Source organism: Poecile atricapillus, unplaced genomic scaffold (assembly GCF_030490865.1).
Source record: "Poecile atricapillus isolate bPoeAtr1 unplaced genomic scaffold, bPoeAtr1.hap1 scaffold_212, whole genome shotgun sequence".
Taxonomy (NCBI): Eukaryota; Metazoa; Chordata; class Aves; order Passeriformes; family Paridae; genus Poecile; species Poecile atricapillus.
Window position 1 is genome coordinate 36566 of NW_026709033.1, and position 27905 is coordinate 64470.

Below are 27905 nucleotides of genomic sequence, written 5' to 3' on the forward strand. Positions count from 1 at the left end.
CGTGTCCCCAGTGCCACCAGGGGCCTTTATTGGGGGGGGTCCCCCCTGTCCCTGTCCCCGGTGTCCTTTGTGTCCCCACCATGTCCCTCGATGTCCCCGGTGTCCTCCTCGCTGTCCCCAGTGTCGTCCTCATTGTCCCCAGCGCCGTCCTCATTGTCCTCATTGTCCCCAGCGCCGTCCTCATTGTCCCCATTGTCCCCAGCGCTGTCCTCAGTGTCCTCCTCATTGTCCCCATCGCTGTCCTCGTTGTCCCCATCGCTGTCCTCGGTGTCCTCCTCAGTGTCCCCATCGCTGTCCCCGCTGTCCCCATCGCTGTCCCCGCTGTCCCCAGGGGTCCCCCCCCGGTTCGTGTTCACAAAGAGCCCCTCGGGGCCGTCCCTGGGGGATGACAGCGGGAGGGGTCAAAGTGTCCCCAAAATGTCCCCAAAGTGACCCCAAAATGACCCCAAAGTGACCCCAAAATGACCCCAAAGTGACCCCAAAGTGTTCCCAAAGTGTCCCCAAAGTGACCCCAAAGTGTCCCCAAAATGACCCCAAAGTGACCCCAAAATGACCCCAAAATGACCCCAAAGTGACCCCAAAGTGTCCCCTTTAAAGTCCCCTCCCCATTGATGTCCCCGTTAATGACCCCAATTAACCCCCCCCAATTAATCCCCCAATTAACCCCCCCCAATTAACCCCCTCTGATCACCCCAATTAAGGTCCCCTTACTTTCCTCACTAATGAACCCAAATTAACACCTCTGTTACCCCCAATTAATTAACACCCCATTACTGCCCCCAATTAACAATCCCTCCCTCTTAATTAACAATTCATGGCCCCCAATTAACAATCCCTCCCCTAATTAACAATCCCACCCCTAATTAACAATCCCTCCCCCTAATTAACAATCCCTCCCCTAATTAATCCCCCCCCATTTGCCCCTCCCCCACTCACCCTTCCCGGGGGTTTTTCCTCTCCAGGGGGGCGAAGGCCTCGGGCCTGGGGGGGAGGGGCAGGGGGGGGTTACTGGGAGCACTGGGAGGAACTGGGAGGGACTGGGGGAGGGGCGGGGGGGGTTACTGGGAGGGACTGGGAGGGACTGGGGGTCACTGGGAGCACTGGGAGGGGTTACTGGGAGCACTGGGAGGGACTGGGAGCACTGGGGGAGGGGTGGGGGGGTTACTGGAAGCACTGGGGGAGGGGTGGGGGGGTTACTGGGAGCACTGGGAGGGACTGGGAGCACTGGGGGGGGTCACTGGGAGCACTGGGAGCACTGGGGGAGGGGCAGGGGGGGGTTACTGGGAGCACTGGGAGGAACTGGGAGCACTGGGAATTTGGGGAGGGGTTTGGGGGGTATTTTGGGGTAGTTTTGGATATTTTGGGGTATTTTTGGAGTATTTTGGGGTGTTTTGGGGATATTTTGGGGTGTTTTTGGGGTGTTTTTGGGTGTTTTGGGGTATTTTGGGGTATTTTGGGGTGTTTTGGGGTGTTTTGGGGGTATTTTGGGGTGTTTTTGGGTGTTTTGGGGGTATTTTGGGGTATTTTTGGGGTGTTTTGGGGGTATTCTGGGGTGTTTTTGGGTGTTTTGGGGTCCTACCAGAGCCCCTGGCGCTGCAGCGAGCGCACGTGGGGCGGGAGCAGCACCAGGGAAATCTCAGCTTTGACCTTGGAGCCCTCCTGGATGGGATCAACGAGCAGGAAATCACCTGGGGGGACATTGGGGACATTGGGGACACTGGGGACATTGGGGGGTCACGGGGACATTGGGGGACATTGGGGGGTCACGGGGACATTGGGGGACATTGGGGGGTCACGGGGACATTGGGGGACATTGGGGACATTGGGGACATTGGGGATATGGGGACATTGGGGGACATTGGGGACATTGAGGGGACATTGGGGACATTGAGGGGACATTGGGGGGTCACAGGGGGACATTGGGGACATTGGGGACACGGGGGGACACAGGGACAATGACGGGGACAGTGACACAGGACAATGACACAAAACAATGACAGGACGCAGTGTCAGGGTGACAATGACAGGGTGACAGTGACACAGGACAGTGACAGGGTGACAATGACACAGTGACAGTGACACAGTGACAGCAATGTCACCTCTCTTGATCCAGATGTGGTGCAGGAAGCGCGGTGGCAGTGACAGGGTGACAGTGACACAGGACAGTGACAGGGTGACAATGACACACTGACACAGTGACAATGACAGGGTGACAGTGACACAGTGACAATGGCAATGTCACCTCTCTTGATCCAGATGTGGCGCCGGAAGCGCGGTGGCAGTGACAGGGTGACAGTGACACAGGACAGTGACACAGGACAGTGACAGGGTGACAGTGACACAGTGACAATGACAGGGTGACAGTGACACAGTGACAATGGCAATGTCACCTCTCTTGATCCAGATGTGGCGTCGGAAGCGCGGTGGCAGTGACAGGGTGACAGCGACACAGGACAGTGACACAGTGACAGTGACAGGGTGACACAGTGACAGTGACACAGTGACAATGATAGGGTGACAATGACACAGTGACAGTGACAGGGTGACAATGGTAACGTCACCTCTCTTGATCCAGATGTGGCGCCGGAAGCGCGGTGGCAGTGACAGGGTGACAGTGACACAGGACAGTAACACAGTGACACAGGACAGTAACACAGTGACAGTGACAGGGTGACAGTGACACAGTGACACAGGACAGTGACAGGGTGACAATGACAGGGTGACAGTGACACAGTGACAATGGCAATGTCACCTCTCTTGATCCAGATGTGGCACCGGAAGCGCGGTGGCAGTGACAGAGTGACAGTGACACAGGACAGTGACAGGGTGACAATGACACACAGTGACAATGACAGGGTGACAGTGACACAATGACAATGGCAATGTCACCTCTCTTGATCCAGATGTGGCGCCGGAAGCGCGGTGGCAGTGACAGGGTGACAATGACACAGGGACACAGGACAGTGACACAGTGACAGTGACACAGTGACAGGGTGACAGGGTGACAATGACAGCAGTGTCACCTCTCTTGATCCAGATGTGGCGCCGGAAGCGCGGTGGCATGCTGGCCAGGAACCGCGTCCCCTCCGCCGTCTCCACCTCGTGCAGGTTGTTCCCCGGTGTCCCCAACACCTGCGGGGACACGCCAGGACGGGGCCTTGTCCCCTCAGTGTCCCCCCAGTGTCCCCTCAGTGTCCCCTCAATGTCCCCCGGGCCACCTCTCGTGTCCCCGCGGTGTCCCCCGGTGTCCCCTCTGTGTCCCTCCTTCCCAGATCGGTCCCCAATGTCCCTGGACTGTCCCCAGCTGTCCCCAGGTGTGTCCCAGGTGTCCCCAGGTGTGTCCCCATGTGTCCCAAATGTCCCCCCGCTGTCCCCAATGTCCCCTCCGGTGTGCCCAGGGTGTCCCCAATGTCCCCCCAATGTCCCCAATGTCCCTCCGATGTCCCCAATGTCCCCCCGATGTCCCCAATGTCCCCCCGATGTCTCCAATGTCCCTCCGGTGTCCCCCTGGTGTGTCCCCAATGTCCCCCCAGTGCCCCTCCGCTGTCCCGGCTGTCCCCCCGCTGTCCCCCCCGCTGTCTCCCCGGTGTCCCCACTGTCCCCCCCGGTGTCCCCAATGTCCCCCCCGGTGTCCCCCCCGGTGTCCCCCCGCTCTCACCCTGACCACGCTCTGTCCCTCCGCGGGCTGCACGCGCTCCTCCAGCAGCTCGCGCACCACGTGCTTCCGCTTGGTGGCGCGCGACATGGCGGGGCTGGGGGGACACCGGGGGGGGGAGGGGAGGGTCAGGGACCCCCGGGGGTGGGGGAGGGGCGGGGGGGAACCTCCGGGATCCCCCCCAAGGCCCCGCCCCCACCGCGCGGCGCGCGCTCACCTGCGGCGGCACTTCCGGGTAAGAGGGGCGGAGGAGGTGACGTCACTTCCGGAAGAAAAGGCGGGAATGAGCGAGGCCACGCCCCCAAAGGCGGGGACAGAGATTTGGCTCCGCCCACAAAATGGGCGTGGTCAAACATCGCTGTGTGGGTGTGGCCTAAATGAAAATGGGCTCCTGATAATTGAATGGGAGCGGGACTTTGGCTGCATAATGAGCGCGGTTATGTAAATGAGGGGCTGGATCGCGGCCGGATTTATGCAAATCGCGCGCAATCCTGGCGTGATGCAAATGAGTGTGAAAAGGTGCACGAGCTGTGGGCGGGGCTATGCAAATGAGGCGTTGGACCCGGGGTGTGGCGGGCAGGGCGGTGGGCGGAGCCATGCAAATGAGCGGGGCTGCGTGTCGATGTTGTTTTGCGTTACGTCACCACCCCAGCGCCGCCGTGACGTCACCACCAGCACCGTGACGTCACAACCGCCCCCTCCCTAATCCCCCTGAGAGCCCCGACCTCTTTACCGGGTGACGTCAGCACGCACGGCGCAGCGCCGCGCTCTCTGATTGGCCTCGGCGCGCGCGGCGGCGGCGGCGACGGGGCCAAGATGGCGGCGGAGCGCGCGGAGGCGGCGGCGGCCGGGCCCGGGGAGCCCCTCAGGGACCCCCGCGCCGCCGAGCGCTCCCCGTACGCGGGATGGGCCCACCCCGAGCTCCAGGCCACGCTCGCCGGCATCGGAGCCCCCGCGCAGGGTGCGGGGACCGGGGGGGATCCGTGAGGGGACTGCGGGGGGGGAGGTGTGAGGGGTGGGCGGGAAACTGAGGGGGGGTCTCGGGGTCTCGTGAGGGGATTGGGGGGAGATGTGAGGGGAAATTGGGGTTTTTGGGGTCATTTGGGGGAAGATGTGAAGGGAAATTGGGGGTTTCGGGGGTTTTGGGGGGAAATGTGAGGGAAAATTGGGGAAATTGGGGGTTTCGGGGTCATTTGGGGGGAGATGTGAGGGGAAGGAAGGGGAATTGGGGGTCTCGGGGTCTCCTGAGGGGACTGGGGGGAGATGTGAGGGGAAATTGGGGGTTTCGGGGTCATTTCGGGGGAGATGTGAGGGGAAAATGAGGAAATTCGGGGTTTCGGGGTCATTTGTGGGGAGATCTGAGGGGAATTTGGGGCTTTCGGGGTCACCTGAGGGGGTTTGGGGGATTTTTGGGGCTCCCTGGGGGTGTTTGGGAGGCCTGAGGTGGGTCACGAGTCCCTGGGGGAGTTTTGGGGGTGTTTTGGGGGGTCTCTGGCATCACCTGGGGTTATTTTGGGGATCCCTGGGGGGATTCTTGGGGTGCTGAAGTGTCTGGGGGGGGAACAGAGGAATTTGGGGGGGTCCTGAGGAGGGTGAAGGGGGGGTTTGGGGTTGTGGGGCAGAATTTGGGGGTCCCTGAGTCCCCCCTTTCTCCCCCAGGGACCCGTGAGGAGCTGCTGGAGCGACTCCAGGCCTACACCCTGCAGGTGAGACCCCCAAAAATGGGGGACCCCCAAATTCAACCCCCGTCCTCGTGTCCCCTTTCGGGGCATGACTCGTTTTGGGGGGGTTTAATGGGATTTTAGGGGGATTTAGTGAGATTTTGAGAAGTTTAGTGGGGTTTTGGGGTAATTTAATGTGTTTTTGGGGCGTTTAACGTGATTCTAAAAGGGTTTAATGTGGTTTTATGGGGGTTTAATGTGATTTTGGGGGGTTTAATGTGACTGAAAGAATTTAATTGGACTTTGGGGGGATTTAAGCTGATTTTGGGGGGGTTTAATATGGTTTTTGGGGTAATTTAATGTGGTTTTGGGGGGTTTAATGTAAGTCTGAAAGGGTTTAATGTGATTTTGGGGGGATTTAATGTGTTTTTTTAGGGGTTAATGTGATTTTGGGGGGTTTAATGTGATTGTGAAAGGGTTTAATGTGATTTTAGGGTGTGTAATGCGGTTCTTTGAGGGGTTAATGTGGTTTTTGGGGGGTTTAATGTGTTTTGGGGCGTGTTTAGTGTGTTTTCAATGGTTTTTATTCAATTTTTTGGGGATGGGAGGGGTCCTGCCTCCGCTCCCTCTCAAAGGGGGGGTACCCATGTCCCCTCTGAGCTGTGGGGGGCTCACGGGGACCCCCCCCAATTTGTGCCCCCCCAGACTGGGATCGTGCTGAGCCGCCCTGCCCTGCGCCCCGAGGAGGGGGACAAGGCCCCGCCCCCCCAGGTGAGATTTGGGGGGGTCTGGGGGGGTTTTGGGCTTTGGGGGGGGTCAGGAACCCCCCAGGGTCTGGTTTGGGGGGGACCCCCGGTTCGTGGGGGTGGGGGCTTCATGTGTCCTTTTGGGGAGCCCCTCAGAGCTCCAAATTTTGGGGTGGGGGGGCTCAGTGGGAGGTTAAGACCCTCCCCCATCACCCAATTTTGGGGTGGGGGGGGTTCAAACCCTCCAGATCACCCAAATTTGGGGCAGTTTGGGTGTCAAACTTCTGCCTGGGGGGGGCTCAGCGGTTCCAGACTGAATTTTGGGGGACTCGGGGGGGGGGTTAAACTTTAAATTTTGGGGTGGGGGCGTCACGGGTGGCACCCCCTGACCCCAACCCCCCCCTCCCCCCTCCCCAGCTGCCCCCAGCGCTGCCCCTGCAGCACCCCCTGGTGCCTCCCCCTCCCCCCCCGGGGCTGGGGCTCAATTTCGGTTTGGGGGGGCCCGTGGGGGGGGTCCCGGTGCCCCCCCCGCCCCCCCCCACGGGGCTGTCGGAGGAGGAGCGGCTGACGCTGGCCCAGCAACAGGCGGCCCTGCTGCTGCAGGAGGAGCGGGCACAGGTGGGGGGTTTGGGGGGCTTGGGGGGCTGGGGGTGGGATCTGGGGGGGTTTGGGGTGGGATTGGGGGGGTTTGGGGGAGTTTAAAGCGGCCCTGCTGCTGCAGGAGGAGCGGGCACAGGTGGGGGGTTTGGGGGTTTGGGGGGCTGGGGGTGGGATTTGGGGGGGTTGGGGTGGGATTTGAGGTGTTTGGGGTGGGATTTGGGGGGTTTGGGGTGGGATTGGGGGGGGTTTGGGGGGGTTTAAAGCAGCCCTGCTGCTGCAGGAGGAGCGGGCCCAGGTGGGGGGGGCACGGGGGGTGGGATTTGGGGGATTTGGGGTGGGGTTTGGGGGGGGTTTGGGGTGGGATTTGTGAGGTTTGGGGGGGTTGGGGTGGGATTTGGGGGGTTTAAAGGGGTCATGGGGGGCGTCTCAGGGTTTTGGGGCACCTGGGCGGGGGCTGGGGAGGGCACAGGGGGTGTGGGGAGGGGGTCACCCATAGAGGGGGTGAGCTGAGGGGGGGCTGGGGGTGTTGTTTGGGGTTTTTTGGGGGTGTTGAGGGATGTGTGACACCTGGGGGGGCACCTATGGGTGCTGGGGGGGGGTCCTGACCTCTCCCACCCCCCCCCAGGGCCAGCACCCATTCGGGGACAAGGCCAAGGAGCAGGAGCTGCTGGAGCAGCAGAAACGGGTGAGGGGGGGCTCCCCTGGGTGAGGGGGGGCTCCCCTGGGTTTGGGGGGCTCCCTTGGGTGTGGGGGGGCTCCCTTGGGTGGGGGGGCCGAGCCCAGAGCCCCCCCTGAGCCCCCCCTGAGCCCCCCGTGCCCCCCAGGCCGCGGTGCTGCTGGAGCAGGAGCGGCAGCAGGAGATGGCCAAGCTGACCCCCCCCGCCCCTCGTGCCCCCCCCGAGGGGGCTCCCATGGGTGCCAGGACCCCCCTGACCCCCCGAGGTGAGGTGGGACCCCTGGGGGGGATGGGGGTGGGGGACACCCCACTGGTGGCTTTTGTCCCCTGTGTCCCCTCCCCCCCCAAACCCAGCTGATGTCACCTTTGTGTCCCCTCCCCCCCCCAGGCAGCCCCATGGGAGCCCCCTTGGCCATGGGAGCCCCCCGGCCCCGCGGGCCCCCCCCGCCCCCCGGTGACGACAGCAGAGAGGTGGGGAGGGGTCTCTGGGGGGCTGGGGTCTCTTTTGGGGGGTTTCTGTGGGGCTGGGGTCTCTTTTGGGGGGTTTCTGTGGGGCTGGGGTCTCTTTTGAGGGGTTTCTGTGGGGCTGGGGTCTCTCTTGGGGGGTTTCTGTGGGTCTGGGGTCTATTTTGGGGGTGCTGTGGGTCTGGGGTCTCTATTGGGGGGTCTCTGTGGGTCTGGGGTCTCTTTTGAGGGCTCTTTGTGGGTCTGGGGTCTCTTGGGGTTTCTGTGAGTCTGGGGTCTCCATTGGGAGGCCTCTCTGTGGGTCTGGGGTCTTCCTGTACATTTGGGGTTTTTTGGGGGGTGTTCCTGGCAATTCCCCCAATTCTGGGGGGGGGGTCCCGGGGGTCTCCCTGACCCTCCCATCCCCCTCCCCAGGCCGAGGACTCCGGGGTGGGCCCCAAAATCCCTCAGGCTCTGGAGAAGATCCTGCAGCTCAAGGAGAGCCGGCAGGAGGAGCTGGTGACGGTCCCGGGGGTCTCAGGTGAGCCCCCCAAGACCCCCCCAGTGCTCCCCAAGACCCCCCCAGTGCCCCCCGTGACCCCCCCGTGGCCCCCCCACGAGAAACGCCCTCAAAACCTCAAAATCCGCCCCAAAAAATGGAAATTTCCACCCCAGAAATGTAAAAAAACGAAATTTTTGTCCCCGCTGGGCGCAGCCCGGTGACCCCTGGGGACACCCCGAGGTGTTGTCACCCCCCCCCAGCACCCACTGGTGTCCCCCACCCCCCAAAATCCCCCCCAAAAATGGGGTTTGGGCCCTGGGGGTGCTCCTGGGGGGTGGGGGGGACACCCAGGGGTGGGGGGTGACAACCTGAAGTTTTGGGGACACCCTGAGTGGGGGGTGACACCCTGAGGTGAGGGTGACACCCTGAGGTGTTTGGGACACCCTGAGGTGTTGGGGACACCCCTGAAGTGGCGGTGACACCCAGAGGTATTGGGGACACCCTGAGGTATTGGGGACACCCTGAGTGGTGGGTGACACCCTGAGGTGAGGGTGACACCCTGAGGTGTTGGGGACACCCTGAGGTGTTGGGGACACCCAGGGGTGTTGGTGACACCCAGAGGTGTTGGTGACACCCCTGAGGTGGCGGTGACACACAGAGGTATTTGGGACACCCAGGGGTGTTGGTGACACCCAGAGGTGTTGGTGACACCCTGAGGTGTTGGTGACACCCCTGAGGTGGCGGTGACACACAGAGGTATTTGGGACACCCAGAGGTGTTTGGTGACACCCCAGAGGTGTTGGTGACACCCTGAGGTGTTGGTGACACCCCTGAGGTGTTGGTGACACCCAGAGGTGTTGGTGACACCTCTGACCCCCCCCTGTGTCCCCCCAGCCGAGGATGAGATGGAGACGGAGCTCCGGGCGTCGGCATCGGCGTCGGAGGCTGAGGAGGACACGGGGACATCCAAGAAGGAGGTGACAGAGGGGACAGGGAGGGGACAATGGGGACACAGGCCACCCCCACCCAAATTGGCACCTGGGGGGGTCCCCAAAATTTCGGGGGGGGGGATGGCTCTGGTGTCACCGGTGGCATTGTGGTGGCACTGTGGTGGCAGCCTTGTCCCCTCTCTCAGGGCCACTTTGGGGTCACCTCAATGTCCCCTTTTGTCCCCATACTGGGGGAGCTCTGTCCCCTCCTGGTGCCACCCCAATGTCCCTTTTTGTCCCCCCTAAGTGGGTCACCTGTGTCACCCCGGTGTCACCTTTGTCCCCTCTTGTGTCCCTGCTTGGTCCCCACGACTGGAGGGACCTGTGCCACCTCCGTGTCCCCTCACTGTCCCCTCATTGTCCCCTCACTGTCCCCCTGTGTCCCCTCTCTGTCCCCTCTCTGTCCCCTCACTGTCCCCTCACTGTCCCCTCTCTGTCCCCTCACTGTCCCCCCGTGTCCCCTCACTGTCCCCCTGTGTCCCCTCACTGTCCCCTCACTGTCCCCTCTCTGTCCCCTCACTGTCCCCTCACTGTCCCCCCGTGTCCCCTCTCTGTCCCCTCGCTGTCCCCTCGCTGTCCCCTCTCTGTCCCCTCACTGTCCCCTCACTGTCCCCCCGTGTCCCCTCTCTGTCCCCTCTCTGTCCCCTCTCTGTCCCCTCTCTGTCCCCTCACTGTCCCCTCACTGTCCCCTCTCTGTCCCCTCGCTGTCCCCTCACTGTCCCCCCGTGTCCCCTCGCTGTCCCCTCACTGTCCCCTCGTGTCCCCTCCCAGCGGAACCGGAAGCGCCGGAACCGCAAGAAGAAGAAGCGGGGGAGGGGCGGTGCCCGTGAGGGGCCCCCTCCCCCCACCCCCGGCCGGGGGGACCCCGGGGACCCCCCTGGGGACCCCCCCGAGGTGGAGATCGAGTACGTGAGCGAGGAGCCCGAGATCTACGACCCCAACTTCGTCTTCTTCAAGAGGATCTTCGAGGCCTTCAAGGTGACACCTCGGGGAGGGGACACCCCTGGGGGGGCTGGGGGACACCTTTGGGACACCTCTGGGGGCTGGGGGACACCTCTGGGGGCTGGGGGACACCTTTGGGACACCCCTGGGGGCTGGGGGACACCTTTGTGTCACCGCTGGGGGCTGGGGGACACCTCTGGGGGCTGGGGGGCACCTTTGGGACACCTTTGGGTGCTGGGGGACACCCCTGGGGGCCGGGGGACTCCCTTGGGGGCTGGGGGACACCTTTGTGTCACCTTTGGGGGCTGGGGGACACCTTTGGGTCACCCCTGGGGGCTGGGGGGGCCCCTGGGTCACCTCTGGGGGCCGGGGGACACCTTTGTGTCACCCCTGGGTGCTGGGGGACACCTTTGTGTCACCTTTGGGGGCTGGGGGACACCTTTGGGACACTCCTGGGTGCTGGGGTCACTCCCGGGTGCTGCTGTCCCCTGACCTGTGACCCTTGACCTGTGTCCCTGTCCCTGTGTCCATGTCCCTGTGCGTGTGTCCGTGTGTCCTGTCCCATGTGTCCGTGTGTCCATCTGTCCCTGTCCGTGTGTCCGGTTGTGTGTCCGTGTGTCCCCGTCCGTGTGTCCGTCTGTCCATCTGTCCATCTGTCCTGTCCGTGTGTCTGTGTGTCCGTGTGTCCCTGTCCATGTGTCCGTGTGTCCTGTCCGTGTGTCCATCTGTCCGTCTGTCCTGTCCATGTGTCCGTGTGTCCGTGTGTCTGTCTGTCTCTGTCTGTCTGTCCTGTCCATGTGTCAGCTGACGGACGAGGTGAAGAAGGACAAGGAGAAGGAGCCGGAGCGGGCGGAGCGAGCCGAGAGCGCCGGAGCCCCCCGGAAAAAGGGACCCGAGGATGGCACCAGGGGCAGCGATGGGGACAGCTCTGAGGACGAGCAGGTGACACTGGGGACACTGGGGACATGGGGGGACACTGGGGACACTGGGGATGTGGGGACATGGGGGACACTGGGGACATGGGGACACTGGGGACACTGGGGACATGGGGGCACTGGGGACACTGGGGACATGGGGGGACACTGGGGACATTGGGGACATTGGGGACATGGGGGCACTGGGGACATGGGGGGACATTGGGGACACTGGGGACATGGGGGGACACTGTGGCTGTGGGGGTGTTGGGGACATTGGGGACACTGGGGGCATTGGGGACATGGGGACATTGGGAACACTGGGGGATATTGGGGACATGGGGACACTGGTGCTATGGGGACGTTGGGGACATGGGGACACTGGCCTGGGGGGGCATTGGGGACATTGGGGACACTGGGGCTATGGGGACATTGGGGACACTGGGGCTGTGGGAACATTGGGGACATTGGGGACACCGGGTGTAGTGGCAGTAGTGGGGCCAGTTCCGAGCACGAGCAGGTGGCACTGGGGACATCAGGGGGACAGCGGGGTGACATTAAAGGTGATGGGGGGTGGCAGCTGGTACCGAGCTGGGGACGCTGGGGGAGGTGACAGCAGAGGGGACAGTCCCTGAGGTGGCCTCAGGGATGGGGACAGCGGGTGGTGCCACCCGGGGCGTCCCTCCAGTGTCACCTGCGCTGTCCCCGCGTGTCCCCAGGAGAAGAAGCAGGAGGTCCCCAAGCTGTCCAAGAAGAAGCTGCGGCGCATGAACAGGTTCACGGTGGCCGAGCTGAAGCAGGTGACACTTGGGGACACTTGGGGACACCCATCCCCTCCCTGCTGGGTGTGGGTGGCCCTCGGAGCTGGGGACAGCACGGAGGTGACACCTCCTGTCCCCTGGGAGCCCCACTGGGGACAGCAGAGCCACCCTGGGCCCCTTGTCACCTCCCTGGGGACACTGGTGCCACACTGGGGGACCTCAGTCTTGTCCTTGTCACCCCCCCAGAGCCTCCAGTGCCACCCTGGTGTCCCATGTCCCCACCCAGGCACTGCCTTGGGGCTCCACCACTCCAACCCTCTGCTGTCCCCTGCTGTCCCCTGCTGTCCCTGCTGTCCCCACTGTCCCTGTTGTCCTTGATGTCCCCACAGCTGGTGGCACACCCTGACATGGTGGAGATGCACGATGGGAGGTCACAGTGTCACCTCACAGTGTCACCTCAGACTGTCCCTTTCTGATGTCCCCACTGTCCCCACTATCCTCTGATGTTCCTGCTGTCCCCTGATGTCCCCACTATCCCTTGAAGTCCCTGATGTCCCCACAGCTGGTGGCCCGCCCTGACGTGGTGGAGATGCACAATGAGAGGTCACAGTGTCACCTCAGACTGTCCTCTCGTGTCCCCATTGTCCCCTGATTGTCCCCACAGCTGGTGGCCTGTCCTGACATGGTGGAGATGCACAATGAGAGGTCACAGTGTCACCTCAGACTGCTGTCCCCTGATGTCCCCTGCTGTCCCCAATGTCCCCACAGCTGGTGGCCCGTCCTGACGTGGTGGAGATGCACGATGTGACGGCGCAGGACCCCAAGCTGCTGGTGCACCTCAAGGCCACGCGGAACTCGGTGCCGGTGCCGCGGCACTGGTGCTTCAAGAGGAAATACCTGCAGGGCAAGAGGGGCATCGAGAAACCGCCCTTCGAGCTGCCCGAGTTCATCAAGCGCACCGGCATCCAGGAGATGAGAGAGGCCCCTGCAGGAGAAGGTGGGGACACCTTGGGAACAGCTGGGGACACCTTGGGGACAGCTGGGGATACCTTGGGGACATCTGGGGATACCTTGGGGAAACCTCAGGGACAGCTGGGGACACCTGGGGAGATGTGGAGATACCTCAGGGACACCTGGGGACACCCTGGGGACACCTGGGGACACCCTGGGGACAGTTGGGGATACCTGGGGATACCTTGGGGACACCTTGGGGACAGCTGGGGATACCTTGGGGACAGCTGGGGATACCTTGGGGACAGCTGGGGATACCTTGGGGACAGCTGGGGATACCTTGGGGACAGCTGAGGATACCTCGGGGTTACTTCAGGGACACCTGGGGACAGCTGGTGATACCTGGGGAGATGTGGGGATACCTCAGGGACACCTGGGGACAGCTGGGGACACCTTGGGGATACCTTGGGGACACCTGGGTATACCTGGGGATACCTTGGGGACAGCTGGGGATACCTTGGGGACAGCTGGGGGACACCTGGGGTACCTGGGGAGATGTGGGGACACCTCAGGGACACCTGGGAATATCTTAGGGACACCTGGGGACACTTGGGGACTTGGGGACATCCTGGTAGCATTTGGTGACTTTGGGACACCCTGGTTGGACTTGGGGACACCCTGGATGGATTTTGGGACACCCTGGATGGATTTTGGGACACCCTGGATGGATTTGGGACACCCTGGATGGATTTGGTGATGTCCTGGTTGGACTTGGGGACATCCTGGTTGGATTTGGGACACCCTGGATGGATTTGGGACACCCTGGATGGATTTTGGGACACCCTGGATGGATGTTGGGACACCCTGGATGGATTTGGGACACCCTGGATGGATTTGGTGACACCCTGGTTGGATTTGGGACACTCTGGATGGATTTGGGACACTCTGATGGATTTGGTGATGCCCTGGTTGGATTTTGGAGCTCTGGGACACCTTGGTTGGACTTGGTGACTTCGGTGGCTCCGTGGGTGCCCCTGAGGCTCTCACATGTCCCCCACCGTGTCCCCCCCGTGTCCCCACGTGTCCCCACCGTGTCCCCTCCATGTCCCCACGTGTCCCCAGGAGGAGCAGAAGACGATGAAGTCCAAGATGCGCGAGAAGGTTCGGCCCAAGAGTGGCAAGATCGACATCGATTACCAGAAGCTGCACGACGCCTTCTTCAAGTGGCAGACCCCTCAAGCTGACCATCCACGGGGACCTCTACTACGAGGTGGGGACACCTGAGGGGAGCCTGGGCCTTTTGGGGTGTCCTGGGGGACCTTCTGGGCTTTGGGGACATCTTGGTTGGATCTTCTGGGCTTTTGGGGGACATCTTGGTTGGACCTTCTGGGCTTTGGGACAGCTCAGTTGGATCTTCTGGGCTTTGGGGACAGCTCAGTTGGATCTTCTGGGCTTTGGGGACATCTCAGTTGGATCTTCTGGGCTTTGGGGATATCTTGGTTGGACATTCTGGGGTTTGGAGATGTCCTGGTTGAAGATTTGGGGGTTTGGAGATGTTCTGAGGGGACATTTGGTGGTTTGGGACGTTCTGGTTGAAGATTTGGGGGTTGGGGACATTCTGAGAGGACATTTGGTGGTTTGGGGATGTCCTGGTTGGATTTTGGGGTGTTGAGGATGTTCTGAGGGGACATTTTGGGGTCTGGGGACGTTCTGAGGGAACATTTTGGGGTTTGGGGATGTCCTGGTTGAACATTTCGGGGTCTGGGGACGTTCTGAGGGAACATTTTGGAGTCTGGGGATGTTCTGAGGGGACATTTGTGGGTTTGGGGACATTTTGAGGGGGACATTTTGAGATTGAGATCATCCTGGTTGGATATTTGAGGCTTTGGGGACATCTTGCTTGGACATTGGTGGCTTTTGGGACATCCTGTGGGATTTTTGGGCTTTGGTGCCACCCTGGTTGGGTTTTTGGGGCTGTCACCCCCCGGTGTCCCCTCGGTGTCCCCTCGGTGACCGCGCTGTCCCCAGGGAAGGAGTTTGAGACGCGGCTCAAGGAGAAGAAGCCGGGAGATCTCTCGGACGAGCTGCGGATCGCGCTGGGCATGCCCGTGGGCCGGTATGGGCACCCCAAATCCCCACAAATCTACCCCAAATCCATCAAAATCCATCCAAATCCATCCCAAACCCCAAATCCATCCAGATCCACCCCAAATCCATCCAGATCCATCAAATCTACTCCAAACCCATCCAAATCTACCCCAAATCCCCCCAAATCCACCCCAAATCCATCAAAATCTACCCCAAATCCATCCAGATCCATCCCAAACCCCAAATCCCACCCCAAATCCATGAAAATCCACCCCAAATCCACCCAAATCCTCCCCAAATCCATCCAGATCCACCCCAAATCCCCCCAGATCCATCCTAACGCCAAATCCACCCCAAATCCACCCCAAATCCATCCCAAGTCCACCCCAAATCCCCCAAATCCATCCCAAACCCACCCCAAATCCATCCAGATCCATCAAAATCCACCCCAGATCCATCCCAAACCCCAAATCCACCCCAAATCCCCTGAAATCCACCCCAAATCCCCCCCAAACCCATCCCAAAATCCCTGGGAATGCCCCAAAATCCCTCCCCAAAATCCCTGGGAATGGGGAGGGGTCTCCGTTCCCCCTGGAATGTTCCATGCCCAGCACGGGGGGGGGGGGGTTGGGCTGCCCCAATCTCCGCTTTAATTTTGGGGTGGGGGGGGTGGAATTTTGGGGTGCTGGGGAGGCTTTGGGGTCCCTTGGGGTGGTTTTTAGGGTTTTTGGGGGTGTTTTAGGGGTGGTGGGGGGGGTTTTGGGGGTGCTGACACCCCCCTGTCCCCCCCCAGAACGCGCACAAGGTGCCCCCCCCCGTGGCTGATCGCCATGCAGCGCTACGGACCCCCCCCCCTCCTACCCCAACCTCAAAATCCCGGGGCTCAACTCCCCCATCCCCGAGTGGTGAGGGGGGTCTGGGGGGGTTTGGGGGGGGTTTGGGGGTGCTGGGGGGGGATTTGGGGGTGCTGGTGGGGGTTGGGGGGGAGTTTGGGGGTGCTGGGGGGTGTTTTGGGGGGGATTTGGGGGTTTTTGGGGGGGATTTTGGGTGGTTTTGGGGGGGGATTTTGGGGGTTTTGGGGTGCTGGGGGGGATTTGGGTGTTTGCAGGGGGGGTGTTGGGGGTCTGGGGAGCGTTTTTAGGTGTTGGGGGCAGAAATTTGGGTGTTGGGGGTGGTGGGGATTTGGGGTCTGGGGGATGTTTGGGTTCATGGGTGGAGGTTGGGGGTTTTGGGGGGGGATTTGGGGGTTTGGGGTCTGGGGGGGGTCTGTGACCCTTCCCCCCAAGGTGCTTTTTGAGGGGATTTGGGGGGTGGGGCTGAATCTGGGGGATTTCAGGAGGATTTGGGGGCTCAGGAGGATTTTGGGGTGGCTCAGAAGGATTTTTGGGGGTTCTGGAGGATTTTTGGGGGTCCCTGACCCACGCTGCCCCCCCAGGGCTGCTCTTTCGGGTACCACGCCGGGGGCTGGGGGAAGCCCCCCGTGGATGAGACGGGGAAGCCGCTCTACGGGGACGTGTTCGGCACCAACGCCGCCGAGTTCCAGGTACTGGGGACCCCCGGGACCCCCAAAACCCCCCCAGACCCCCTCAGGACCCGCAAAACCCCCCCAGACACCCCCCAGACCCCCTAAACCCCCCCCCGGGACCCCCAAACCCCCCCAGACACCCCTGGGACCCCCAAAACTCCCCCCTCAGATAACCTGGAACCCCCAAAACCCCACTGGACCCCCCCAGACCCCCCTTGAGACCCTCTAAACCCCCCCCCAGACACCCCCAGATCCCCCAGGACCCCCCCAAACCTCCCATGGGACCCCCCAAACACCCCCACACCCCCCTTGGGACCCCCAAAAGCCCCCCAGACCCCCCTGGGAGCTCCCCAAACCCCGCTGGATACCCCCAGACAACCCCTTGACCCCCCTTGGGACCCCCTAAACCCCCCCAGACACCCCCAGATCCCCCAGGACCCCCCATGGAACCCCCCAGACCCCTCCAGGATCCCCCCAAACCCTGCTGGACCCCCCCCAGACCCCCCCTCAGGACCCCCCAAACCCCCCCAGACACCCCCAAATTCCCCACCCCCCACCCACAATCCCCCTCCCCATTTCCAAACCCAGCTTTGGGGGTCTCCAGCCCCAAATCCCCCCCCAAAACCCCCCCCAAAAGCCCCGAGTGACCCCCCGGGCCCCCCCAGACCAAGGAGGAGGAGGAGGAGATCGACCGCACGCCTTGGGGGAGCTGGAGCCCTCGGACGAGGAATCCTCGGAGGAGGAGGAGGAGGAGGAGAGCGATGAAGAGAAACCCGACGAGACCGGGTTCATCACCCCCGCCGACAGGTGGGAACCCCAAAAAACAGCCCAGGAACCCCGAAAATAGCACGGGAATCCCAAAGAAACACCATGGGAACCTCAAAAACAGCCCAGGAACCAAAAACAGCCTGAGAACCTCCAAAAACAGCCTGGGAACCCCAAAAAACACCCTGGAACCCCCGAAAAATAGCACAGGATCCCAAAAAAAAACACCATGGGAACCTCAAAAACAGCCCAGGAACCCCAAAACCAGCCTGGGAACCTCCAAAAACACCCTGGACCCCGAAAATACCACGAGAACCCAAAAAAACTCACTGGGAACCCAAAAAAACAGCCTAGGAACCCCAAAAAACACCTCGGGAACCCCAAAAAACACCCTGGGAACCCCGAAAAAACACCACGGAACCCCGAGAAACTCACTGGGAACCCAAACCCCGAGAAACTCACTGGGAACCCAAAAAAAACTCATTGGGAACCCTGGAAAACAACTGGGAACCCCAAAAAAAACACCTTGAGAACCCCAAAAAACACCACGGGAACCCCGAAAAAAACAACTGGGAACTCCGAAAAACACCATGGGGAACCCCAAAAACACTATGGGAACCTCAAAAAACACCACGGGAACCCCAAAAAACAACTGGGAACCCCAAAAAACAGCCTGGGGACCCCAAAAAACACCCTGGGGAACCCCGAAAAACTCCTCAGGACCCTCCCAGGGTCCCCCCAAATCCCCCCATGAAAGGGGGGAGATCCCACGGGGGATTTTCCTTTGGGGTGGGGAACGGGGTCCATCTTCCCCCCAAACTTTTGGGGTGTCCCCCCCACCCCCGGCTGCCCCCCTGAACCCCCAAATTCGCCCCCCCAGTGGATTGATCACCCCGGGGGGCTTCTCCTCGGTGCCGGCCGGGATGGAGACCCCGGAGCTGATCGAGCTCCGCAAGAAGAAAATCGAGGAGGCCATGGATGGGTGAGGGGGGATTTGGGGGGGATTTTGGGGGGGTTTGGGGTTTCAGGGGGGAATTTTGGGGGGTTTTGGGGGGGATTTGGGAGGAGTTTGGGGTTCAGGGGGCTCAGGGAGGTTTAGGGAGCTTGGAGGGGATTGGAAGAGTTTGGGGTTCAGGGGGGATTTGGGGGGGGTTTGGGGTTTTGGGGGGCTCGGGGAAGTTTGGGGAGCTCAGGGGGGTTTGGGGATTTGGGGTTCAGAGGGGAATTTTGGGGGGTTTGGGGGGGGATTTGATTTGGGGTTTTGGGGGGCTGAGGGAAGTTTGGGAATTTGGGGGGGTTTGGGGGATTTGGGGGGTTTGGGGTTCAGGGGGGAATTTTGGGGGGTTGGGGGGGGGGGATTTGGGGATTTGGGGGGCTCTGGAAGTTTGGGGAGCTCAGGGAGGTTTGGAGGCTTTGGGGGACTGGAAGGGTTCGGGTTCAGGGAGGAATTTTGGGGGGATTTGGGGATTTTGGGGCTGAGGAGGGTGAGGGTGTAAGGGGGGTCAGGATTTTGGGCTCGGGAGATTTTGGGGTGCTGAGGAAATGAGGGGGGTGTTAGGGGGGGTTTTGGGGTGCTGGGAGGGGGTGTTGGGGTGACCCCAGGGCCCCCCCACCCATCCTGAACCCCCCAAAAAGGAGCGAGACCCCCCAGCTGTTCACGGTGGTCCCCGAGAAGCGAACGGCGACCGTGGGCACGGCCATGATGGGCTCCACACACATCTACGACATGTCTGCGGTGAGACCCCCCAAAAAACACCCTGGGAACCCCAAAAAACACACTGGGACCCCCAAAAAACACCCTGGGACACCCAAAAACAGCCTGGGACCCCCAAAAACACCCTGGGAACCCCAAAAAACACACTGGGACCCCCAAAAATCACACTGGGGCACCCAAAAACACCCTGGGACACCCAAAAAACAGCCTGGGACCCCCAAAAAACATCCTGGGACACCCAAAAAACAGCCTGGGAACCCCCAAAACACCCTGGGAACCCCCAAAAACATCCTGGGAACCCCCAAAACACCACGGGAACCCCAAAAACACCCTGGGACCCCCAAAAACACCCTGGGACCCCTAAAAACACCCTGGGGCACCCAAAAATCACACTGGGACCCCCAAAAACAGCCTGAGAACCCCAAAAAACACCCTGGGAAACCCCAAAAACACCACAGGACCCCCCAAAAAACACACTGGGACCCCCAAAAACACCCTGGGAACCCCAAAAGGTGGCAGTGATGCTCTCAGGGGTGACAGTGACGGTGTCAGGGTGACAGTGATGGTGTCAGGGTGACAGTGACGGTGTCAGGGTGACAATGACAATGTCAGGGTGACAATGACAATGTCCCCACAGGTGATGGGACGCAAGGGCCCGGTGGCCGAGGCGCAGGGCGTGGAGGTGGCGCTGTCAGGGTGACAGTGACGGTGTCAGGGTGACAGTGATGGTGTCAGGGGTTACAGTGACGGTTGTCAGGGTGACAGTGACGGTGTCAGGGTGGCAGTGTCAGGGTGACAGTGACGGTGTCAGGGGTGACAGTGACAATGTCCCCACAGGTGATGGGACGCAAGGGCCCGGTGGCCGAGGCGCAGGGCGTGGAGGTGGCGCTGGCCCCCGAGGAGCTGGAGCTGGACCCCACGGCCATGACGCAGAAATACGAGGAGCACGTGCGGGAGCAGCAGGCGCAGGTGGAGAAGGAGGATTTCAGTGACATGGTGGCCGAGCACGCCGCCAAGCAGAAGGTGACGGTGACAGCCGGGTGACAGCCGGGTGACATCGCCCTTGTCACCCTCCCTCCCCTCCCTGAGCTGCCCCGTGCCCACAGCGGGGCCACCACGGGTTGGTGGCTCTGTCCCTGCCTTGTCCCCTCCCTGTCCCTGTGACCCCCCTGTCCCCTTCGTGTCCCCTTCCTTGTCCCCTCCCTGTCCCCTCCCTGTCCCCTCCCTGTCCCCCCTGTCCCTGTGACCCCCTTGTCCCCTTCCTGTCCCCTCACTGTCCCCTGCTGTCCCCTCACTGTCCCCTGCTGTCCCCTGGTGTCCCCACAGCAGAAGAAGAGGAAGGCTCAGCCCCAGGACGCCCGCGGGGGGGGCAAGAAGTACAAGGAGTTCAAGTTTTAGATGTCACCGCTGTCCCCTCGCTGTCACCTCCCTGTCACCCCCTATGGCACCACCCCGGTGTCCCCAGCATTGTCCCCAACATTGTCCCCAACATTGTCCCCAACATTGTCCCCAACATTGTCCCCGTTGTTTTGTAAATAAAGGGTGGCGTCCCCACCACACCCTGCGGCTCTGCCTGGTGTCACCAAGGTCCCCATGTCACTGAGGTCCCCGTGTCACCAAGGTCCCCATGTCACCGAGGTCCCCATGTCACCAAGGTCCCCATGTCACCGAGGTCCCCGTGTCACCAAGGGCCCCATGTCACCGAGGTCATTGGGTCACTGGGTCACCAGGATGTGTCCCCAGGTCCCCAGGTCACTGTGTCACCAGGTCACTGTGTCACTGGGACATGTCCCCAAGGTCCTCGTGTCACTGGGACGTGTCACCAGGTCAAAACCGAGGTCCCCGTGTCACCAAGGTCATTGGGTCACTGGGTCACCAGGACATGTCCCCGAGGTCACCAGGTCACTGAGGTCCCCAAGGTCCCCAGGTCACTGTGTCACTGGGACATGTCACCAGGTCACTGTGTCACCAGGTCCCCGTGTCACCGGGGCATGTCACCAGGTCACTGTCACTGGGACATGTCACCAGGTCACTGTGTCACCGGGACATGTCCCCAAGGTCCCCAAGGTCCCCATGGCCCTGCCCCTGTCCCCAAGCCATGTCCCCCATGTCCCCTCTTTGTCCCTTTGTGACGGGGACCCGGGGGGGGGTTGGGGACAGTCCCTGGGGTGGCCCTGGCTGGGGACAGGGTGGGGACAGGGTGGGGACAGGGTGGGGACAGGGGGCGGAGCCACCAGGAGCCCCCCGGGCTGTCCCCGCTCTGTCCCCCCCGTGTCCCCCCCGTGTCCCCCCCCGTGTCCCCCCCCGTGTCCCTGTCCCCCGTGGACCCCCTCGGTGACCCCTGAGGGGGCGTGGCCTCATTCTCCATCAGCCAATCAGCGCCTTGGTGGGCGTGGCCTCCGCAGCGCCGGGCGTGGCCTCGCCTGACAGGGGGGCGTGGCCTCCGTTCCGCAGCGGGGGTGGGCGGTGACCAATCAGCGCCGCGCGTGGGCGGGGTCCGGGCGGGCGCTGCCCAATCAGAGCTCGCGATGCGGCGAGGCAGCCAATCAGGCGCGGGGGGGGGCGTGGCCGGCGCGGCCGGCGGCGATGGCGGAACGCGGCGCCCCCCGCGCCCCCCCCCGGGCCCGGAGCCCCCCCGGGACCCCCCCCGGGCCCCCCCGCGCCCCCCCCCGGGCCCGGAGCCCCCCCGGGACCCCCCCCCCGGGCCGGTGCACATGAACCTGTTCGCCACATGGGAGGTGGATCGCAGCTCGCCCAGCTGCGTGCCCAGGTGAGGGGGGGGGCGCGGGGACCCCCCCGGGACCCCCCGGGACCCCCCCCGGGACCCCCCCGAGCCCGGGATTTCCCTCCGTGGGGAGGGGGCTTCGCGTCCCCCCCGGGGGTCCTGAGGGGCTGGGGGGGGTCCCGGGGGGATGGAGAGGGGGTCCCACCTTGGGGATTTTGGGGGCTCTGGGGGGGTCCCGAGGGACCCTTTTTTTGGGGGGGGGTCTCTGGGGTAAGACCCCCCCTCCCCGGACCCCCCCCAGGCTGTTCAGCCTCACCCTGCGGCGCCTCGTGCTGGTCCGGGAGGTGGCCAAAGACCTGGGCTCGGTGGTCATCGCGGTCAAGCTGCAGGTGGGGGGGTCCGGGGGGGTCCTGGGGGGGGTCCTGAGGGGGTCTCGGGGGGTCTGGGGGAGTCTGGAGGGTCCTGGGGGGGTCTGGGTGGGGCCTGGAAGGATCTTGGGGGGGTTTGGAGGGGTCCTGGGGGAGTCTGGGGGGGTCCTGGAGGGGTCCTGAGGGGGTCTCGAGGGGTCCTGGGGGGGGTCTGGGGGGTAGTGGGGGGCTCTGGGAGGGGCCTGGAAGGTCCTGGGGGGGTCCTGAGGGGTTCTGGAGGGTCCCAGGGGGGCCTGGGGGGGTCCTGGGGGGGGGTCTGGGGGAAGTCTGGAGAGTTTTGGGGGATCCTGGGGGGCTCTGGGGGGTCCTCAGGGGTCCCTGGAGGGGCTGGGGGGGTCCCCAAGGACCCATGGGGGGGGTTGGGGGTGTCTGGGGGGGTCTTTGGGGTTTGGGGGGGAGGGCGCGAGGTCCCTTTTTGTTTGGGGAGGGGCCCCAAGGAGTTCCGGGGCCCTTTTGGGCGTTTTTGGGTTTTGGGGGTCCCCGCGGGGGTCCCGACCCTGCCCCTCCCCTCCCCCCCCAGGGCTCCAAGCGGATCCTTCGCTCCAACGAGATCCCGCTGCCCCCCGGGGGTCCCCCCGAGACCGAGCTGCAGCTCACCTTCTCCCTGCAGGTGCTGGAGACCCCTCCCCACCGCGGGGACCCCCCAAACTGACCCCAAAATCCTCCCAAAATCCGCCCCCAACTCCCCCCAAAATCTGCCCCAAAATCCCCCCAAAATCCGCCCCAAAATCCCCCCAAAATCCGCCCCAAAATCCCCCCAAAATCTGCCCCAAAATCCACCCCCGCTCCCCAAAATCCCCCCAAAATCCGCCCAAAATCCGCCCCAAAATCTGCCCCAAAATCCACCCAAAATCCCCCCCAAAATCCGCCCCAAAATCCACCCCCGCTCCCCAAAATCAGCCCCAAAATCCCCCCAAATCCGCCCCAAAATCCACCCAAAATCCCCCCCAAAATCTGCCCCCCTCCCCAAATCCGCTCCAAAATCCGCCCCAAAATCCCCCCCAAAATCCCTCCCCGCTCCCCAAAATCCCCCCAAAATCTGCTCCCACTCCCCAAAATCCACCCCCATTCCCCCAAAATCCCCCCAATTCCGCCCCCACTCCCCAAAATCCGCTCCCGCTCCCCCAAATCCGCCCCCACCGCCCCGAACCTGCCCCGGGGGATGCTGCGACCCCCCCCAAAACTCACCCCCCCCCCCCCGGGTCAAACCCCCTCATTTGGGGATCAGAGACCCCTCCCCATGTCCGTGACCCCCCCCGAGGGATCAGAGACCCCTCCCCATGTCCGTGACCCCCCCCAGGGACCGGAGACCCCTCCCCAAACCCCCCCGCCCCATTCCCCCATCACCACCCGACTCCTGCCCCCGCTGACTCTGCGTCCCCCGGGACCCCCCCAAAATCCCCCAAATCCCCCCAAATCCCCCCAAATCCCCCTCCCCGGGGGTCCGTGACCCCTCCCGAGGGTCGGTGCCCCCCCGGTGCCCCCCCGGTGACCCCCCCGGTGCCCCCCCCGCAGTACGGACACTTCCTGAAGCGCGACACGAACCGGCTCCAGGTGATGCTGCAGCGCCGCAAGCGCTCCAAGCACCGCCCGTTCCTGGGCTACAAAACCCTCGCCGTGGGGCTCATCAACATGGCCGAGGTGGGGAGGGGTCCCGGGGGGTCCCGGGGGGGTCCCGGGGGGGTCTCGGGGGGGTTTGGGGGGTCAAAAACCCCGGGGAGGGGCTCAGGGGGTCACCTCGGGGTCTGTAATTGTGGTGGAGAGAGGGGTAGGGGGGATTTGGGGGGGATTTAGGGGGCATCTGGGGGGCTTGGGGGACTGGGGAGGGGTCTGAAAGGGTTTTGGGGGTCTGGGGAGGGGTCTGGGATGGTTTTGGGGGGGTTTGGGGGGTCAAAAACCCCGGGAGGGGCTCAGGGGGCAACGTCGGGGTCTGTAATTGTGGTGGAGAGAGGGGTAAGGGGGGATTTGGGGGGGGTTTTGGGGGGCTGGGGAGGGGTCTGGGGGGCTTGAGGGGACTGGGGAGGGGTTCAGGGGGTGGGGAGGGGTCTGGGAGGGTTTTGGGGGGGGTCCCGGGGTTGTTTGGGGGGTCAAAAACCCCGGGGAGGGGCTCAGGGGGGCACCTCGGGGTCTGTAATTGTGGTGGAGAGAGGGGTAGGGGGGATTTGGGGGGGATTTGGGGGGCATCTGGGGGGTCTCTGGGTGCTCCTGGGGGTCCCTGGGTGCTCCTGGGTGCTCCTGGGGGGGTCTCCGGGTGCCCCCCACCTATTTTTGTGCCCCCCCAGCTGCTGCAGCTGCCCAGCGAGGCGGGGCTGGTTGGATTTGGGTGCCCCATCGGGGGGTCTGGGGGGGTCTTTGGGGGTCTCTGGGTGCTCCTGGGGGGGTCTCCGGGTGCCCCCCACCATTTTTGTGCCCCCCAGGTGCTGCAGCTGCCCAGTGAGGGGGGGTCAGGCGCTCGTCCTGCACCGGGCTCTGACCGAGCCCCTGCCCGTGGCCGAGGTCGGGGTGGTCGCGCTCTCGAGCCAGCCCGTGGAGCCCGAGGGGAAAAGCCAAGGGCGCGGGTGGGCGCGGGGGGGTCCTGGGGGGGTCCTGGGGGGTCCTGGGGGGGTCCTGGGTGGGCGCGGGGGGGTTCTGGGGGGGTCCTGGGGGGGTCCTGGGGGGGCGCGGGGGGGTCCTGGGGGGGGTCCTGGGTGGGCGCGGGGGGGTTCTGGGGGGGTCCTGGGGGGTCCTGGGTGGGTCCTGGGGGGGTCCTGGGTGGGCGCGGGGGGGTTCTGGGGGGGGTCCTGGGGGGGTCCTGGGGGGGCGCGGGGGGGTCCTGGGGGGGGTCCTGGGGGGGTCTTGGGGGTCCTGGGGGAATCCTGGGGGGTCCTGGGGGGGTCTGGCGGGTCCTGGGGGGATCCTGAGGGGGTCCTGGGGGGTCGTGGAGGGTCCTGGGGCTCCTGGGGGGTCTTGGGGGGGTCCTGGACAGTCCAGGGGGGATCCTGGGGAGTCATGGGGGGTCCTGGGGGGGTCCTGGGGGGTCCTGGGTGGGTCTTGAAGGGTCCTGGGGGGTCCTGGGGGATCCTGGAGGGGTCTTGGGGGGCTGAGGGGGTCTCCAGAGGGGCTTTTGGGGGGTCTCAGGGTCCTGGGGGGTCTCTTTGGGGTCTGGGGGGGCACTGGGGGGGTCCTGGCTGCCCCCCCCCATTCACCCCCTCCCCAATTTTCCTTTTTTTCCTGCTTTTTTCCGGCTCTTCCTGGGGCTCATTTTTTTGCCGCCCCTTTTTTTATTTGCCCCCTCCCCATTTTAACCCCCCCCATTTTTCTGCCGCCCCCCTCCCCATTTCTGCCCCCCCAGATCGCTCCCCAGACCTGGACCAGGACTCGGAGGAAGATGAGGAAAGTTTCTCCTCGGAGCCCGAGGGCAGCGATGATGCCCTGCCCGGGCAGGTGCGACCCCTCCCCAAATTCCGGACCCCCCCGGAGCCCCCCAAACCCCGCCCCTGACCCCCCCTGACCCCCCCCTGACCCCCCAGGACCTGTTCGATGAGGAGGAGGAGCTGCCCAAGGGGAAGAAGACGAGGAGGAAGGGCCCGGGGGGCAGCAGGGTGAGGGGGAGGGGCCGGGGTGGGGGAGGGGTCTCAGGGGCGGGGGAGGGGTCTCACGGATGGGGGAGGGGTCTCGTGGGTGGGGGGAGGGGTCTCAGGGGTGGGGGAGGGGTCTCACGGGTGGGGGAGGGGCTTTTGGGTGGGGGAGGGGTCTCGGGGTGGGGGAGGGGTCTCATGGGTGGGGGAGGGATCTCATGGGTGGGGAAAGGGTCTCGGGGTGGGGGAGGGGTCTCACGGGTGGGGAAAGGGTCCTCGGGGTGGGGGAGGGGTCACCTGGTGGGTGCTGGGGAGGGGTCTCGCGGGTGGGGGAGGGGTCGGGGGTGGATTTGGGAGGGTGGGGGAGGGGATGGGGGGGGATGGGGGGTCCCGGGGGGTTTGGGGGGGGGGTCCCCGGGGGGGGGTCCTTGACCCTTCCCCGCCCCTCCCCCCCTCCCCAGCACCCCAACATCAAACAGAAATTCGTGGCGCTGCTGAAACGGTTCCGGGTGTCCGAGGAGGTACCGGGGACAGGGGGGGGACACTGAGGGGACACCCAGGGGACACTGAGGGGACACCGAGGGGGACACCGAGGGGACACCGGGGACACCGGGGGGTGACACAGGGACAGGGGGGGACACCGGGGGAGGCTGGGGGGGCACCCAGGGGTGTCCCCCCGGTGCCGTGGGGGTGGCCCTGGGGGGGTGACAGGGCTGTGCCAGCGTCCCCAGAGGGGGGTGACAGTGACATTGGGGTGTCCCCAAGGGGTGACAGTGACCCCGGGGTGTCCCCAAGGGGTGTCAGGGTTGTCCCCAGGAGGGGTGACAGTGACATTGGGGTGTCCCCAAGGGGTGACAGTGACCCCAGGGTGTCCCTGGGAGGGTGACGGTGACATTGGGGTGTCCCTGGGAGGGTGACAGTGACATTGGGGTGTCCCCAAGAGGTGTCAGGGTGTCCCCCAAGGGGTGACAGTGACCCCGGGGTGTCCCCAAGAGGTGTCAGGGTGTCCCTGGGAGGTGACAGTGACATTGGGGTGTCCCAGGGGGTGTCAGGGTGTCCCCAAGGGGTGACAGTGACATTGGGGTGTCCCCAGGGGGTGTCAGGCTGTCCCCAAGGGGTGACAGTGACATTGGGGTGTCCCCAAGGGGTGACAGTGACCCCGGGGTGTCCCCAGGGTGGCTTTGGCCTCGATCACGTGTCCCCAGCGCGGATCCGAGCCGTGGCCGAGGATTTGGATGAACTTTACGATTCCCTGGAGATTTTCAACCCCAGCGACAGCGGCGCCGACCTGGACGACACCGACAGCGTCCTGAGCACCCCAAAACCCACCCTGAGGTGTGGGGACCCCCAAAACCCCCCTGAGCACCCCAAAACCCACCCTGAGGTGATGGGGACCCCCAAAACCCCACCCTGAGCACCCCAAAATCCCCCCTGAGCACCCCAAAACCCACCCTGAGGTGATGGGGACCCCCAAAACCCCCCTGAGCACCCCAAAATCCACCTGAGCACCCCAAAACCCCACCCTGAGGTGATGGGGACCCCCAAAAATCCCCCCTGAGCACCCCAAAACCCACCCTGAGCACCCCAAAACCCACCCTGAGCTGACAGGGACCCCCAAAACCGGCCTGGGGGGGACCCCCAAAGCCCCCCCAGCCCCCTCCCCCGGGGTGCCGGGGGTTGCCCCCTCCCCCCCCCGGTGCCCCCCGTGCCAGCCCCTCCCCCCCCGCCCCTCCCCCCCAGGCCGTTCTTCGAGGGTCTCTCCCAGTCCAGCTCCCAGACCGAGATGGGCAGCGAGGGACCCGCCCCGGTCAGTGCCGGACTGGGAGCACTGGGAGGGACTGGGGAGGGACTGGGAGGGGTTTGGGGAGGGACTGGGGGGGCACTGGGAGCAGTGGGAGGGACTGGGGGGACACTGGGGGGGCACTGGGAGGGGATTGGGGAGCACTGGGATGGACTGGAGGGACTGTGAGGGGGATTGGGGGGGACTGGGGAGCACTGGGAGGGACCGAGCGGGGACTGGGAGGGCTCCAGGGGGTACTGGGGGGGGTTACTGGGAGCGCTGGGAGGGACTGGGATGGACTGGGAGGAGATTGGGAGAGGACTGGGAGGGAACTGGGATGGACTGGGAGGGGACTGAGGGGTACTGGGAGGGGTTTGGGAGGGACTGGGAGGGTTCCGGGGGGTACTGGGGGGTTACTGGGAGCACTGGGAGGGGTTACTGGGGGTTTTTGGGGGGGTCTCAGACATTTTTGGGGTCTCCCA

At 63.8% G+C, this 27905-nt stretch overlaps 3 protein-coding genes and 1 long non-coding RNA gene across 4 annotated transcripts; 2 read left to right on the forward strand and 2 right to left on the reverse strand.

Moving 5' to 3' along the window:
- Positions 1-6: 6 nt before the first annotated feature.
- On the reverse strand, positions 7-3908 carry LOC131574285 (probable RNA-binding protein EIF1AD). The gene is made up of 6 exons (XM_058828725.1): positions 3873-3908; positions 3659-3752; positions 3024-3132; positions 1580-1688; positions 937-981; positions 7-378 (listed from the first exon to the last, which is right to left on the reverse strand). Exons 2-6 carry the CDS (start codon positions 3743-3745, stop codon positions 27-29), a joined length of 702 nt encoding a protein of 233 aa, XP_058684708.1. The 5' UTR covers positions 3746-3752; positions 3873-3908; the 3' UTR covers positions 7-26.
- A 513-nt stretch (positions 3909-4421) lies between these two features.
- Positions 4422-20497, forward strand: LOC131574286 (splicing factor 3B subunit 2-like). The gene is given in 26 exon segments (XM_058828726.1): positions 4422-4616; positions 5315-5361; positions 6022-6087; positions 6480-6680; positions 7288-7347; positions 7487-7604; positions 7727-7809; positions 8218-8323; positions 9179-9261; positions 10045-10251; positions 11020-11157; positions 11849-11929; positions 12659-12874; positions 12876-12887; positions 13964-14076; positions 14078-14110; positions 14868-14957; positions 15723-15774; positions 15776-15853; positions 16365-16472; positions 17120-17159; positions 17162-17261; positions 18100-18201; positions 18855-18954; positions 19771-19956; positions 20260-20497. Coding segments are annotated over 26 exon segments (2637 nt in total). The 5' UTR covers positions 4422-4471; the 3' UTR covers positions 20332-20497.
- On the reverse strand, positions 12994-13714 carry LOC131574287 (uncharacterized). The gene is made up of 3 exons (XR_009276452.1): positions 13337-13714; positions 13275-13305; positions 12994-13034 (listed from the first exon to the last, which is right to left on the reverse strand). It is a non-coding gene; the product is annotated as an uncharacterized LOC131574287 (long non-coding RNA).
- A 1022-nt stretch (positions 20498-21519) lies between the features above and the next one.
- LOC131574282 (phosphofurin acidic cluster sorting protein 1-like) lies at positions 21520-27481 on the forward strand (the record flags this gene model as incomplete). Its single annotated transcript, XM_058828722.1, has 11 exons — positions 21520-21555; positions 21615-21703; positions 21960-22047; positions 22607-22696; positions 23602-23727; positions 24504-24669; positions 25418-25509; positions 25596-25667; positions 26105-26164; positions 26818-26978; positions 27384-27481. Coding segments are annotated over exons 1-11 (1078 nt in total), but the record flags the coding sequence as incomplete, so codon positions are not given.
- Positions 27482-27905: the final 424 nt, after the last annotated feature.

Excerpts from the sequence above, each read along its gene's own strand:
- LOC131574285 (XM_058828725.1), bottom strand. The coding sequence starts at position 3,745 with ATGTCGCGCGCCACCAAGCGGAAGCACGTGGTGCGCGAGCTGCTGGAG. Across the intron at positions 1,689-3,023 it reads CCACATCTGGATCAAGAGAG|GTGATTTCCTGCTCGTTGAT; the intron begins GTGACACTGCTG and ends ATGTCCCCCCAG. Across the intron at positions 379-936 it reads AGGAAAAACCCCCGGGAAGG|GGACGGCCCCGAGGGGCTCT; the intron begins GTGAGTGGGGGA and ends GTCATCCCCCAG.